Source organism: Anabrus simplex, chromosome 2 (genome assembly GCF_040414725.1).
Source record: "Anabrus simplex isolate iqAnaSimp1 chromosome 2, ASM4041472v1, whole genome shotgun sequence".
NCBI classification, from domain to species: Eukaryota; Metazoa; Arthropoda; class Insecta; order Orthoptera; family Tettigoniidae; genus Anabrus; species Anabrus simplex.
In genome coordinates this window covers 1,222,946,416-1,222,962,758 of record NC_090266.1, presented here as the reverse complement: position 1 = coordinate 1,222,962,758, position 16,343 = coordinate 1,222,946,416, and the positions used below count along the sequence as shown (strand labels likewise).

Sequence of the window (16,343 nt, the reverse complement as noted above, 5' to 3'; positions counted from 1 at the left end):
CTGCGTGGAACAAACTTGCTGTGTTGAATGCAACTTACAATTTGGACAAAGCTGCATGATTCGTTTAACACAAGGAAAGTAAGACAAGAGCTATGACTCAAGGCATTCAAGAATTGGAGCCATTTCTGATACGCCTTCTTTTTACGTTTACAAGCTGCTTTCAATTTATCATTCTTTGGAATCATTTAAGAAAAGGCTAGGGAAATAACAGATAGGGAATCTGCCACCTTGGTGATTGCCCTAAATGCACATCAGTATTGATTGATTGATTGATCATTCCACCAAGATGTTCGTCTTTTCCCATCCTTACACACAATTGTTCCCAGACATTCCCTTGCTGTATCTACTACAGCATCCCTGTATGCCACCCATTCTCTTTCTATATCCTGACCTGCTTACTGTCCTCTGTTTGGAACTTTTCACTAATCATATCCATGTACTTCTGTGAGATTTTCTACCCTTATCCATCTATGAACAGATTTCACTTTCTCTATCCTAGGCCTAGAGATACTTAGTTCACTACAGATCAGACACTGGTCTGTATCATCGAAAAATCCCCGAAAAACCTGTACATTCCTGAATTCGAAGTCGGTTAAGATATATTCTATTATGGATCTGGTACCCCTAGCCTCCCATGTGTAGCTTGAAGAATGTATTCGTAACTGCTAAACCCATACTAGCACAGAAGTCCAGCAAACGCTTCCATATCTTCCCCAGTAACCCTTTCATATCCTTCAGTTCTATTTCCAACTCTCACATTGAAATCGCCCATTAGTACTATCCTATCCTTGCTGTTGACCCTGACTAGGAAGTCACTCAATGCTTCATAAAACTTGTCGACTTCATCCTTGTCTGCACCCTCACATGGTGAATACACTGAGACAGTTCTGGTCCTAATTCCTCCAACTGCCAAATCTATCCACATCATTCACTCATTTACGTGCCTAACAGAAACTTTGTTGTGCACAATTGTATTCCTGATGAACAGTCCTACCCCATACTCTGCCCTTCCCTTTTTTTTCTTGTGCTAGTGGCTTTACATTGCACCGACACAGATAGGTCTTACGGCAACAATGGGATAGGACAGGCCTAGGAATGGGAAGGAAGCGGCCGTGGCCTTAATTAAGGTACAGCCCCAGCATTTGCCTGGTGTGAAAATGGGAAACCACTGAAAACCATCTTCAGGGCTGCCGAAATTGGGATTCGAACCCACTGACTCCCGGATGCAAGCTCACAGCCGCGCGCCCCTAACCGCACGGCCAAATCACCCGGTCCTTCCCCCCCCCCCTTTTTTTAACACCCTTCAAGTACACTTCATAATCTCCAATCCCTTCTCCGTTATCTCCCCTTACCCGAATATCACTTACTCCTAGCACATCCAGATGCATCCTCTTTACTGACTCAGCCAGTTCTACTTTCTTTCTTCCAAAAGCCCCATTAATATTGACAGCTCCCCATTAAATTCCATTTTGTTTGCCAAGTTGTTTCCATGGCCAGTAGGCAGTCTTTGAATGTTAAAAGCTTCTCACTTAATTTACAAAATGTATACATTTATTATTCAACCTATTCAATACATACAATACCACGTTATCTGGTTAATTAGACATAAAAGATCTGAATATTATGCACATGTTTCGCCCTTCAGATCTTTTATGTCTCATTAACCACATAACGTGGTACTGTATGTATTGAATAGGTTGAATAATAAATATATACCTTTTGTAAATTAAGTGAGATTGCTATTTTCAATACGGACCAAAAATGAAAGTAATGACTTATAATGTTAAAAGCTTAGCGTAAAATTGTGAAAAATCGTGTATATACCCCATTATGACAATCCACATCACATACGAAGAATTGATTAAAGGAGGCACACGAAGAAAAAACATCCAACTTCCTGCCAGAAGATAAAAAGAGTTAAGGAGGGTTGAAATGTGGATAAATTAAGTTCTCTGAGCAAGAGAGAGGCAGGAATATAGAATATGAAGGGGCGGATTTATCCTGGTTTTGCAAGCTGGGGCATGTAGGGAAAAGAAGGATGCAGCTTCAGGAGGACTAAGTAAACCATTAACAGCATTATATAGGAATCTAAGGTCGGCTACTTTCCTGTGAGTAGATAATAGGCGAAGGATTAACTCATCCCATATCCAACTGCTGCTCAAGTTTCGACAATCAGATACTCTGGCTCTAACAATGGCACAGAAGAATGACTGGACACGGTCAATGTGAATCAGATTAGTAGGTGAAGAGGTGGATCAAACGGAAGACGCGAATTCAATAATCAATAGGATGCAAGATACATAGTAGGCTCTGAGGGCGTGAATATCGGAGATTGAAATAATAACATTAAGTTATTTAATAGACCACCTAATCAATACAAAATGATTTTGTATTGATTAGGTGGTCTATTAAATAACTTAATGTTATTATTTCAATCTAATATCATCAATACGGACCAAAAATGATATTTATTACATGTAATATCGGAGATGTCGGAAAATATATACAACCGAGAAGTGATGTTGCTCGTGAGGTTATCTTTTGTATATGGGGGACAAATAACAATTTACTGTCAAACTACACTCCTAAGTCGTTTTGTTCAGTTAGAGTTGGGAATGGGTTACCAAGGAGAGAGTATTTACTAAGAATAGGGGATTGACTAAGCATGATTGAGATAGAGGAACACTTGGCAGGATTAGGCTTAAGACGCCATGTAGAACGCCACTCAGAGAGAGAATTAAGCCCACTCTGTAAGGAGTTTACAGCTGATAAAGAATTGATTTGTTTGAATATTTTACAATCATCTGCAAACAGTAACATTTCACAAAGAAAAGAGGATATAGTATTAATGAAATTGTCAATAAATAGGATAAAAAGAAGGGAACCAAAGACACTACCCTCTGGGACGCCAGAATGTACCACAACAGGAGTTGAACAGAACCCATCAAGAGCCACACGCTAAGTTCTAGTATTGAGGAAGCTCTGTAGGAGAGTTAGGAAGCGACCATGGATGTTAAAACATTCTGAAAATTTATAAGAAAGAAGTGCAATATTAATGTAACACACATCCAGCTGAGAACTGGCATTAAGAGCAGATGTTGCACGATGGAGAGCAACAGCCAGATTAGTTAGGCAGGAGCTGACAGGAAGAAAACAATGTTGCTAGGATGATATATAAAGAATGGTGAAAGAAAGGAGATGCTGGTGGATAAACTTTTCACACATGAGTGACAGGATGGCTAATATAGAAATTGGGTGAGAGTTTCTGACGTCAGACCTCTTTCCACTTTTAAAAACCAGAGAGACGTTAGTGATTTTCCAATGGTCAGGAAAGCAGCCAGCTAAAAAGCAATGGTTAAATATAACACCAATAGGATGGGCGAGAATCGTAGCAGTATTCTTAAGGAAGACAGGACTGAGGCCATCTGAACCAGTAGGCTTATTTCCTGGCAAGGAGGAAAGTAAATAATAGACTTCTGACTCAGAGGTGGAAAGATTACTGAGACTATGAGGAGGAACAGAATCAATACTCAGAAAATCTGGGAACTGGACAGGTGCAACAAAATTGGACACAAACTAATCATTGAAAATTTCTGGTCTATTACTGCCACTGGCTAAATTATCACCCCATGTCACTGTGTCTGGCACACTTCATATTTTTCCTGTTGTTTATCAGAGACCAGAATCTCTTGCTGTTATTTCTCACTTCTAGGAAGGCAGAGTTTATGTAGTCCTGGTAATCCCGTTTGAGAAGCTGTTTATGGTGTTTGAGAAGGACAGAAAATGTTTTATAGCTGACTTCAGAAGGCGATATTTTCCAGTCTTTCCAGGCTTTCATTTATTAATTTTTACAAGTTTGGTGTCACTTTTCTTCCATGGGGGGGATCTGGCAGATGTTTCATGAGTGGAAACAAGGTCACGGATCACAACACTAGTCCAGTTGTAAAACAGGTGCACTGCTTCTTGGACTTCACCCACTTGCAGCAAGTGCCAGGGTAGAAGAGAGAGGGTGTGATCGATAGCCTGCCAATCAACCTTTCACCAGATATGTACACAGCTCCTCTTAAAGGGTGGCCGACATCTTGTGGGGGGGATAGAGAAAGTCTCCTCAACAGACTTGTGGTTCGATTTCAAAATATTTTGCCCCACAAAAAAGCTGAAGGCTCAATGGAGCAGAGCAGCTGTCAAGAATACTATCACCACATGTGTTCTCAAGGACATACTGTTGGAGGCCTAGGCCCGTAAAATAACGGTCGAGATAACACTTATCGACGCTATTAGAAGGTATACTTTGTACAGGGGAATTCCAAGATATATAGAGGTTAAAGTCATCCAGCATGATGACATTAGGATTCAGATTAATGGTTTTCATATTACAGAAGAGAGAAAATTTTCAGAATAATTGAGGGTTGATCGAGGTGGTCTGCAAAAACAAGCAGAGATACGGTATTTGGTATGGTGAAATTTCACTGCTACCCAAACAAGCTTTGTAGTCACTACTTCAATCAGTTCATAGGGTTGTGTGCCATTTGAATTTAACGGCCAGGAGACCCCCTCCCGCCCCGAGATCCACGGTCTGTTCTGAAAATGGAAAACTCTTTGGAAAGAGGGATTTCCGTGTCTGCAACAAAGTCAGTTAACCAACTTTCAGAGAAGGCGACAATATCGAAAGGTGATAGTTCTTGTAGGTACAGCTCACATTCAGTAATTTTGTTTGTAAGAGAGCAGATATTCTGATGGTAAACTGAGAACACACTATCTGTCGTGGGTCCCAGATTTATTTCCACATCACCAGCTAACAGTAAAAATGTCAATAATATAGACAGCGTAGTTAATGGAGGCTGAAATCGAAGCTGGCGATACAAGAATGCAAGGAAGTTTTGCAGTCGGCAGTGAAGGATAATGAAACTCACGAACGGCAGTCAACCAGTTTCCAACTTGCTGAGGTATGTTCCATGTTGAAATGACGAGTCGTACACCCTCCCGCAGGAGAGGCTTGGGCACATCAGCGGCCATTGTAATACGTGGAATACAAACAAAGGCACTTAAATTGTACAGACGTATTTCCGAGTACTTTGCTACATATGGAATCACTGCCTGGATCGTCTAGATGAACATCACTATATTCTTCTGGACACACTATTGGATTAGACATGAAAACTCCTATAAGAACACAGAGGATAAACACACAGAGACTCTCACTCGCCACCAACTTGATATTCGCTTAAATTATTGGCTAATGATAAGACCACTGGCCCAGTTTGGTTAGATTATTGGCTAATGACAAGACCATTGGTCAGGTTTGATTAGATTATTAGCTAATGACAAGACCATTGGTCAGGTTTGATTAGATTATTGGCTAATGACAAGACCATTGTTCTGAATTGGTTAGAGCATTGGCTAGTGACAAGACCGTTGGTCTGGCTAGAAAAGAGGTGAATTTCACCCCTTCTCTATTAACACAAGCACGCCTGTATCCAAGTTACTGCCTACAGCACATGTCCATGCTCTGGACCGTATCCGAGTTAGCCTGGATAAGTTCAACCTTGAATTTTAGCCATTCCTACACAGCTGTGGTCTATTTTTGTCACAAATATGTGCGAGAGAGATGAGGGTAATACCCTTATGAATGCTTCTATTCATCAGAAACCATATGGCCTCAGAGATTTCCCCTTTCAATGCATTTTTCAAATTCCCTCTCAGAACGAAGGCTAGTGCTGGCCAAGGTAAGCTGCATAGTTGGTTTGCGATTGCATAAGCGTGTGTATAAACACATTCTGAAGTGTAACCATGGCATTTAGGGACAATACAAGTGTTGACGAAATTGCCCACATCCTATTCAATTAAGACTCAGGTGATGATCTAATTCCTGAACTAAGTGAAAGTGACGACAGTGAAGATTCTCCTGGACATGTGACAGGAAGCACATTTCCTGAAGGTTCGCCTTTATATCGGCCCCCTGCTATCCCACTTACGGATACACCAGGTCTAGATATCAAAACAGAAAACGCTAACAAGATGCCATTTGTAAATCTCTTTCTCACAGCTGAATTTCTTGAATACCTGTTCCAGCAAAAAAAATATGTATGCCAGTCAAGTAATCAGTGCTCCTCTAAACACTCTCTTACACAAACCTGGAATCCGGTGACAGTTTTCATAAATTAGAAAATTCCTGGGTTCGATGTTCACTACTGGCATCATTAGTAAACCATCTCTCAGAATGTACCGTACAGATGATCCAATTTTCTCCACTCCTATTTTCTCAAAAACCAAGCCACAAAATCTCCTCGAAAGTATCCTGTAATTTCTCCACTTTACTGACAGCAGCGAATACGAGCACAGCACTGAGAGATTGTATAAAATTAGCCCCATTTTACAGAAACTTTGTGACAGACAGAAATTTATACCCCCAAACAGAAAATTGCTCTCAATGAGGGAATGTTAGACTGGAGAGGGCGCCTAAGATTCCACGTACACAACCCCGGTAAAATAATAAAATATGGGATTTTAGTGAAGATGGTTTGTGAGTCTAACATGGGGTATATCTGTAAACGCATGATATATGATGCACGTGTTGTGAATTTACAAAGTACAGTTTTTCAGCTGCTTGAAAATTATCTTGGTCACAGTTATACAGTATATATGGATAATTATTACATGAGCATTGGACTTGGAAAACAATTATGGGAACCGAACACCGCCATACGTGGAACAATACAGTCAAATATACCAAAAACCGGGCGAGTTGGCCGTGCGGTTAGGGTCGCGCAGCTGTGAGCTTGCATCCGGGAGATAGTGGGTTCGAATCCCGCTGTCAGCAGCCCTGAAGATGGTTTTCCATTTTCACACCAGGCAAATGCTGGGGCTGTACGTTAATTAAGGCCACAGCCGCTTCCTTCCCACTCTTAGACCTTCCCTATCCCATCGTCGCCATAAGACCTATCTGTGTCGGTGCAACATAAAGCACATAGCAAAAAAAAAAATATATATATATATATATACCGAAAGCTCTAAAGGATCACTAGGCAATTCTCAAACAGGGGGAAATGACTTTCAGGAAGAATGAGGATGTATGGCTTGTTTCTTGGAGGGACTAAAAGGTTATTACTATGGTAACTACCATCCACTCAGCAGAAATGATTGAATGATTCAAAGAAACAAATCTGGAAAAAACAACTGAAACCAGAGTCTGTGACTGACTATAAACAACACATGCAGAGCACTCTATCCTTTCATGAGGAAAACTGTAAAGTGCCCAAAAAAAGGTTTTCTTTTACTTACTGTACTGCTCACATTTTAATGCATTTCGACTCTTGCAGAACTCAGTCCTCAAAAACAATAACACTCCTGAATTTCATGCAGATAGTAGTTAGGAACTTGCTCCAGGAAAAAAAGTGAACCCGACAGTCACCTCTCTCCGACATCTCAGCACCATCCATTTCATCAGTTCCAAGTCTACGTCCTGCGCTTTTGCCACCAAAAAGGGCACCAGCCAAGCATCCACCATTTAGGTTAGAGGGGAAGAGAAAAGAGCATATTCTCTTGAAGTTTCCACCATCAAATAAAGTACAGTTCCCCTCAAAAAGGTGCAAAGCGTGCTTGAAAAATAAAATTATAAATGAAACACAATAATTCTGTGGAAAGTGCAGTATTCCTATTCACACCCTCCAGAGATACTAGAGGACTTTGTTTAGTTTAGAACTTATAGTGAAAATAATTTGTTGTTGTTGTTTGCTGTGTCACTAACTGCTGGGCCAGCTCAAATGGTGGGCATTAACATCACAGATACACCCTACACCCACAGTTTTGTTATTTCCATAGAAAGATGCAGTTCCATGGCCACAGATGATGCAAGCTTTATGAACTATGATAAACTGCTCTGGCCAAAAGGAACACAAAAAGTGGTCACATTTCTCACACTGACATATTCTTTATTTTCACTTTTCTATGTAAGTAAGATTAGTTGATGATGCTTGTTGTTTAAAGGGGACTAACATCTAGGTCATCGGCCATGAGACGAAATATAATGACAATTTAAAAGTCCAAATTTCATCCACTGAATGGATGGGTATAAATTTAAAACAATCAGTGGATCCGACCCGCAATGCCTCACCTTCCCAGAAACTATCTTACTGACCAAGGGACTGCTTCCAAAGCACAATCCTGAATCGATGATGCCTGTTGTCTAAAGGGGTGCAATATCCAGGTCAATTGTCCCTCATAATGGCACATACTGCTAGTAAAGTAGAACCATGGTATTTCTCAAGTTGCGGTACTAATCGAAGACAGCATAAACTCATGGTGTTCCCACTACTCACAAGTATTGTACGTCGTACAGGTAACGCAGACTTATGGTGTTTCTCACACATTGGTGTCACTCGTAGGCAACACAAACCCATGGTGGACCTCACACAGTGATCCCTTATTGAAGTGCTCATTCAATTAATCAGTCATTTATTTGTATATGCAGAGAATATTTCATTTTTATTAAGTGCTAGTAACTGGCAGGTAACATCTACATTGAGCAGCACGTCGCAATTTCTGCAGGGAGCTTGGAGCTCGGGTTTATTTGCTCGCCAGCTAAGTTTCAAAGGAGGAACTTTGACATAACGTACACAAAGTAGAACAAGGGAACAATAGAACTCCAATGGCCAGACCAACGGACAACATTTCGGAGGCCCAGCGAGAGGCTACAGGAGCTGCAAATATACGTTTGAAGTAAGCATCAGGTAAGCGATGTGTTGAGCCAATGAAATGATAGAGCCACAGTAAATTTGGCTAGTCATTGGTCTATGCGAGTGATGGCTCCGATCAAGGATACAACGGCGTCTTAAAATTGATAAAAGCGAGGAGCGTGTGGGCTAGTGGCTTTTATTGTTCGGCGAGATTCATGCAGGTAACATCTTGAGAAGAAGTGTTCATTTACGCAAGTGATCGTGTGGGGACTTGTAATTTTGTTGGAAGATGCTCCGTCTGCATTTAATTTATTCAAGTTTTCAAATACTGAGAGAATGGCATTTAACTTTCGATTTCCAGAGGGAAAGAACAGTTTCATTTAATCATTTTGAATGCATAGTAGCCTGCCTGTGAAAATAGTTTCCCGAGGGCATAAACTTTACAGTTTCCAGTCTTGCATATACATGGGAATATCTGACCTAGTTATGGTGAGATAAGAGGAGTTGTTCCCGTAGGCTGAATGAGAACTGGTTTCATGGTCAGTGGAAATTACCCCGGCCGTAGTACTCTAGTAACCAGCAGGTTAATCTTGACCTAGTTTCTACATCATGAATGAGGGGATGTTTTAGACGACATCCAGAAGCAGAAGCAGGGACGGAGACTACGAGACCACAGTTCTACGGCAGGATGGAAACCCGAGGGCTGATCCAAGTCTTTTCTGAAGGCATCAGCTTCGCTATGGCTGGTTAAAACCATGGGGGCCGGCTGTCCCAAAGGCTGGCGGTGAGGAGTCAACGAAATAGATGAGTACAGAATTTTCAATGTAATTATGAGAGTGTGAACGTGTTTTAATGTTGCTATAGGGGATAGGTTAGTTTTGATATTTCATTTCTCTAAATTTAGCTTTAGTTTGGAAGGACTACATCCTATTTAAAGTAAATGTTAGGAAACTTGTTAATGTAAATATAATTGTAACGTAAATGTGGACCGATTGCATAAGGTCGCAGCTTGCTTTCTTACGTTTTTTAAATTCAGATTTATTGGCTGAGTGGTTAACATCTTTTTACAAGTCAGTTTCTTATTTTAGCCTCATTTATTTTGATTTGTTTGTTTTGATGTTTGAGACGCAGTGTATGTCTTGGGGCTTAAATGTAAATAAGGAATCAAATTGAAGTCAGGAAGGACTAGATTAAAGTATTAATGGGAATTCAAAGTGTACGGAAACATGCCGTCATGTTTTCTGGGATTTACTGCATGATGTGTGAATGAGAGTGTGTGAGATGGTGGAGTTTGGATCCACAAATTTTGATAGCGTCATCTTCATGACTATTTCAATATAAAGACGAGTGTAAATTAGTAACTGATTCACGAGTTCCTCGAACCCAGTTTCGTTTTCCGAGTTTGAATAGTTAGAAAAAAATTTCTGTAAAATTTATTATTATTATTATTATTATTATTAATGCGAGTTTCTCGAGTTGTAAGATTGAGATATTTCAGTAACTTTCAGATGTTCAGACATGATCGATTGCCTATGTGGCAATTTCTTAGTTTCAGATTATGATATTTATTGCAGAGTTGGCCACTTTATCATTCTAGTTTAGCTTTACGAGCACAAGTGCTTTGATTTGTGACCAGCGCGGTCTTGTTTCTTTTCATGCAAGCGAATGTTAGACGACATTTTATATACTTTTTCAGTTTTTGGCAACTTTAGGACATATGATATTATTTAGTGTGATTTTGAGTAAGAGGACGCGTTCCTCATCTGAAAGGCCTGCATCTTCATGTTTCTGTGACTTGCCTCGGGTAGACTGTTGAGCAACGTGTGTAAAGGGTCGGAGCCTATGTTATTTTTTGATGATTGCTGCATTATTTTGGGAGACTGAATCTCCACTTTGAGTCATTGAGCCGTGTGTTGGCGAGGGTGATACGTGCGTCTACCGAGGAGTGATTTATTTTAGCGGCCTATGCTTCGTGATGATTTTAATGGTTTTTGTCCTTGTCTCTACGGTTGTTGCATTAGACAAGATTTTTATATCATGTGTCATGTGGACTTTTAATGAAACCAATGTTGAATTATGTGTTGAAAGTTAAAGCATACTCTGTTATTCTTTTTATGAATTTGTGTCATGTAATTTATTTCAGGAATCCACGCTGATTTGTGCGTGTCATTATAAAGTCCACCAGTTGATTGATTTTGTGTCATGTAATTTATTTCAGGAACCTACGTTGAATAGGATGTGTTGCTTAAAGTGTAAAATTATGTTTCCTTATATTTTCCATCGAGGTTTTGAGTGAATGAGAGTTGCGTGAGTGCCGCATGCTTTCTTGGTGAACCCTGGAAAATATGACATCAAGTTTTTGTTTCTTTGATTGAGCATATTTGCCATTTTTGTGATTTTATTGTGTGTGTTTTGTTGTGCCCATGAGGTTGCGTAGGATGTTTTACCACTCAGCGTGTTATATATTGTACAGTTAGATTAGTTTTATTTCTCCCCTTTGCGCATTAAATCACGTCTTTTCTTAAGGTTAGGGACCCCCACTGCAATGTCAAGTGTGTAGGAAAAGGGAATGTACTCATCTACAGTTAAAAGTGTTAACAAAAGTAATGCCAGGAGCGTGGTGCGAGTACCCAAGCCCAAGGTGTAAAATTAATGAAACTTCAAGATTTGATTTGGAATGTTAAGTATATGTGTCGGCATACACTGTATACTTGTAATATACACTCTATAACAAAAAAAAAAAAAAATTAAAATGACGCACCGGGAAGGCGTTGTTCGATTGTAAGGAAATTATGTATGCAAAGACATTTGGACCGAATATGGAAATGATTAAAGTTTCATGTCCAATGTATGAATAGCGGAAGCTCCCGCGCATCCAAACAGCGCATGCATCAGGTGTATATAAGGCGCGATTCTGAAGCGTATGCTCAAAGTAGCTGTTGCATTCGACTGCGCTATCTTAACGTCGTCTGTAAGAATGCCATGCCGAACGATTTGTGCTCATTACGAGCAGATGTCAGAGTTTGAAAGAGGCCATGCGATAGGACTGAAAGAAGCTGGTTGGTCAAATCGAGCTGTCACTGGACATTTGGGTCAAAGTGATGCGGCGATCAGATGATGCTCGCAAGTGTGGGTCAGCAAAGGCAGGCATCAGGACAGCAGTGGTCGACTGAGGGCCACAACAGCATGGGCAGACAGAGCGATTGTCAGAACAGCTGTCACAGCACTGGAGTCGTCATTACCAACGATCCAGCGTGTGACCCGCACACGTGTCCACCACGATGATCAACAGATGCCTGAGCGAGAGGAATTTGCGCTTGCGCCGCCCGTTACGCCGCTTACCACTCACGCCTGTTCACTGTCAAGCCAGATTACAGTAGTGCTTTGCTCGAGCAACATGGAACTGCACTGGCTGGGGACGTATAGTCTTAAGTGATGAGTCCAGTTTCCAACGGTGCCCTGACAACAACCGCAGACGTGTTTGGAGACATCCAGGCCAGCGTGGGGATCCTGCCTTGACTATCGCACGCCACACAGTCCCACAACAGGGGGTGATGGTCTGGGGTGCCATCTCCTTTGATAGCCGGAACCCTCTGGTAGTCATTTCTGGCACACTGACAGCACAGCAGTATGTTGATGACATTCTAGGGCCAATTGTGTTACTGTTCCTTCAGTGACATCCAGGCCTTACTTTCCAAAAGGATAATGCCCGGCCGCACACAGCAGGTGTTGCTATGACCTGTCTTCAAGCTTGCCCTATCCTTCCTTGGCCAGCTCGGTCACCGGATCTCTCTCCCATAGAGCAGAAATTGGACGTCATGGGAAGGCGATTGCGAACATCCCGGAATGTCGCCGATTTAGCCCAACAGTTGGAGACCATTTGGCACGAAATTCCGCAGGACACCATCTGGGAACTTTATCATTCTATGCCACGTCGAACGACAGCTTGCATCCAGGCCAGGGATGGACCAACACCTTATTGACATCCTCACTTTGTAACGCTCTAACTCTGCAATAAATCATTCGATTGTTCTGCACTTTTGATCATTTGTTTTTCTATGTCTGTTCCTCACATTCACCGATTTTTATCGCCATCGGACAATTCCTTCCTGGTGCGCCTTTTTTTTTTTGTTATTTGTTATACAGTGTATTTTTTATTCTAAAGATGGACTTTATCAAGCTGAAAGGAAAATTCTGAGTGATGTAAAAATTCTGATCATCTGATACTTTGTGATATCTTTTTTCATATTTTCCTTGTTTATTTTAACAAACAGATTTTCCTCCAAAATTGACGTCATGCTTCGCCTTGCTTTATTTATAGCTTTTAGTTGACCTCATCGTGTCCATATTTTGTTATATGTTCCCCATCAAAATAATCCAGGGTGTAGATATTTTTAAGGCATTATTTTTATCATAGTTCGGACTGAGCACGCCTGGGATTGGCTGACTAGTCTGGGGAAAATTACCTTGATGGTAGAAACGGGGACAATAGGTGTACTAATCACAGAGACTCCTGCTATCCCGTGGTGTTCCTCACATAGTGGGTACAAATCACAGGCAACGCAGACCAACAGTGTCGCCCATATAGAGGTACTAATCACAGGCAACGCCCAGACCCATGGTGTTTCTCATATAATGGCACAAATCACAGGCAAAGTAAGCCCATGACGTTCCGCATATAGTGGTACTAATCACAGGTACTGGAAACCCACAAAGAACTGCTCCCTGCTGCCACTAATCACAAACCTATTGTGTACCTAACATAGTGGTACTACTCGCAAGTAAAGGTGACACATGGCTTTCCCTGTGTGATGGTACTAATCACAAGTAGTTTCATGGTTCTAATTCAATCATCCCTTGGTCGCCCCTTTTAGTCGCCTCTTACGGCAGGCAGGGTGTATTCTTCATCTGCGGCCCCCACCCACAGGGGGTAGTAAGATTAGCTCTAGAGTTGGGATGATGGTTTCATGACAAGCACAAAGGAAGGGTCTCTCCTCTCTGCAACTTTAGGTATCACTTCAAATCATTTGGCATGATTTTCTCATTCCTAAACATGCACCCCCATTAGTGAAGTGACACCCGTTTCAGTTAATGATCCATTTAAACTATGAACAAAAAAGGGGTAAAGTTTACAACCATGACATACTCCTGTAACTATTCTGAACCTAGAATTCATTCTACCATCAATTGTCAACATAAATACCTTTGATTGCATATATAATCCCATTATCCCTCAGTATCACCACCATCCTATCCCTTGCTACTCTATCAGATGCCTTCTCTATATCTATGAAACATAAACATAATCGTCAATTCCAGTTGTAGTATTTGTAATGACTCGGTGCTCCCTAAAAATCTAGTCTTGGCAGCTCCTATGCAGTCTGAAACTGCACTGCTCCCAACAAACTTACTCTCAGCCAAAGACCCATTCTTTTTTTTAAAAATGCCTCTATACAACTTGCCAGGTATATTGACTGAAGAAGTACCTCAATATTTGTTGCAATCTTTCTAATTCTCTTACTCGTAAATAAATGATGAAAAATAGGACGAGAGGAACCAATAGCTGAGAAGATTCCAGAAGTAGTAATGGCAAGGACTGGTGTGTTTATAGAGGAGAGGGGTAATATGAAGGAGTCAAAACAATTTTTAAAAATAAGTTTGGTACGTATCTGTTTTGAACAGGTTGTGTATATTATGAAAAGATATTTCTCTTCCAAATTAATTCTAATATAATAAGCAGATTACATACACAGTAAGTATACTACGTTGAAGCTGTAGCTTGGGGATGATGTAGACACTCACAGCATCAAATATCTCTTTGGAGACATAGTCAGTAGGGACCTGAAAGAAGGAAGAAAGAAAGAAAGAAAGAGTGAAACCACTCACATAAAATAAAATCCCACAGATATTTGGGAAAGCCTACTGGCATGCATTTACCAGGGACAAAATAAGCACAAACCACAAATAAATATACCATCAGTACAATTTTAAACCAACCATTACAAACTATTTACTTTCTTAAATACAGTAGAGTCTCGTTAATCCGAACTAATTGGGACCGGAGTCTGTTCGGATTACGAAATTTTCGGATTAACCGGAAAATTTCTAATAATAATGTTATTGTTTTTACGTCCCGCTAACTACTTTTACGGTTTCCGGAGACGCCTAGGTGCCAGGATTTTCTCCCGCAGGAGTTCTTTTACGTGCCAGTAAATCTACTTACACGAGGCTGACGTATTTGAGCACCTTCAAATACCACCGGACTGAGCCAGGATGGAACCTGCCAAGTCGGGGTCAGAACGCCAGCGCCTCAACCGTCCGAAGAAAATAGTTTCTACAATACAGTACATTACATACTGTAATTTGAAATGTCCATTCTTTAGCAGTTACATTAATAAAATACTGTATAAAATAACAGTATGGCAGTTAAGAAAGAGGAGAAAATGACTAAAACTGCTACAATAGGTACGGGTTACACCGGGATGCGAAGAGCTGTTTGTGATGTTTATTTAATAGTTCTGCCACTTTCTCAGTGGTAGCGCTGTCAGTGAGCAGTTCACGAGGAAAACGTGGAAGAAATTGTGGCCGAGTCTCGCATTCATCGAGAGTCCAGCGGAAGCGTCTGCAAATGTCAATCTCATTGAAATCGTTCAAAAAACTTCCTGGGTGTGAGGAAGCCATTGGAGATGACATTAGCGAGTGGATGGAAGCTGACTGTCATCAATTACAAACAGACCAAGAAATTATAGCTATGGTGGAAAAAGAATCTGGAGTTGATAAGAAACAGTGTGATGACGAAGAAGACCACAATGAACAACTAGTGTCGCATTCGGATGCTGCGGCCGCCTTAGAACTTGCGGTACGCTACGTCGAGCTGCTACGTGGGATGATTATGAGACGCTGGTTTAACACTGAATCTTCGAGTAGGTTTCAATCACGACGGCAAAAGAAACTGACAGACTTCGTAAAGATAAACGGCCAATGATTGATGGTTTATGATGTGTTTTATGTTTACATTAAGTTGTTCTAGTAAAATATGACTAATAAAATGCAAGAAAATCTTCATTATAAAATATGTTTCTCATTTAGGATAAGGAGAATTTTTTTAAAAATTGAATATTTCAGTTCGGATTAACCGGACTTTCGGATTAACGGGGTTCGGATTAGCGGGACTCTAGTGTATTACTAAAAATGTACAGGAGAAAGCATTATTTTCATTCAGTCAATGTTCTATGACATTCCATCACTGTATCTCAGGCTCAGAAATAAGTCTTTAAACATGCAGGACAAAGCTGAGGTGGAGCAGGTCTCAGGAAATTCCACTTTCCCTTATATAAGATGCATTGTAGTAATATGTTTGTCAACCATTCACCTTTGTCTCAGAGATGTGCGATAAGCACGTTCCTATAGTTGGTATTGATCCCAACACAGCTGTGAGCTTGCATCTGGGAGATAGTGGGTTCGAACCCCACTATTGGCAGCCCTAAAGATGGTTTTCCGTGCTTTCCCATTTTCACACCTGACAAATGTATCTTAATTACGGCTACGGCCACTTCCTTCCCACTCCTAAGCCTTTCACATCCCATCATCACCATAAGACCTATCTGTGTCAGTGTGACGTAAAACAAATTGTAAAAAATGATCCTAACACATGGCTAAAAATCGGGT

The 16,343-nt window shown here is 40.8% G+C and overlaps 1 protein-coding gene across 1 annotated transcript in view; it reads right to left on the bottom strand.

Moving 5' to 3' along the window:
• The window catches only part of LOC136864819 (GATOR1 complex protein NPRL2), a 210,314-nt gene that overhangs the window by 173,238 nt on the left and 20,733 nt on the right, over positions 1–16,343 (bottom strand). The window contains exon 2 of the mRNA XM_067142259.2: positions 14,425–14,516. Within this exon, the coding sequence (XP_066998360.1) occupies positions 14,425–14,516 (92 nt within the window). The remainder of the gene's footprint in view (positions 1–14,424; positions 14,517–16,343) is intronic.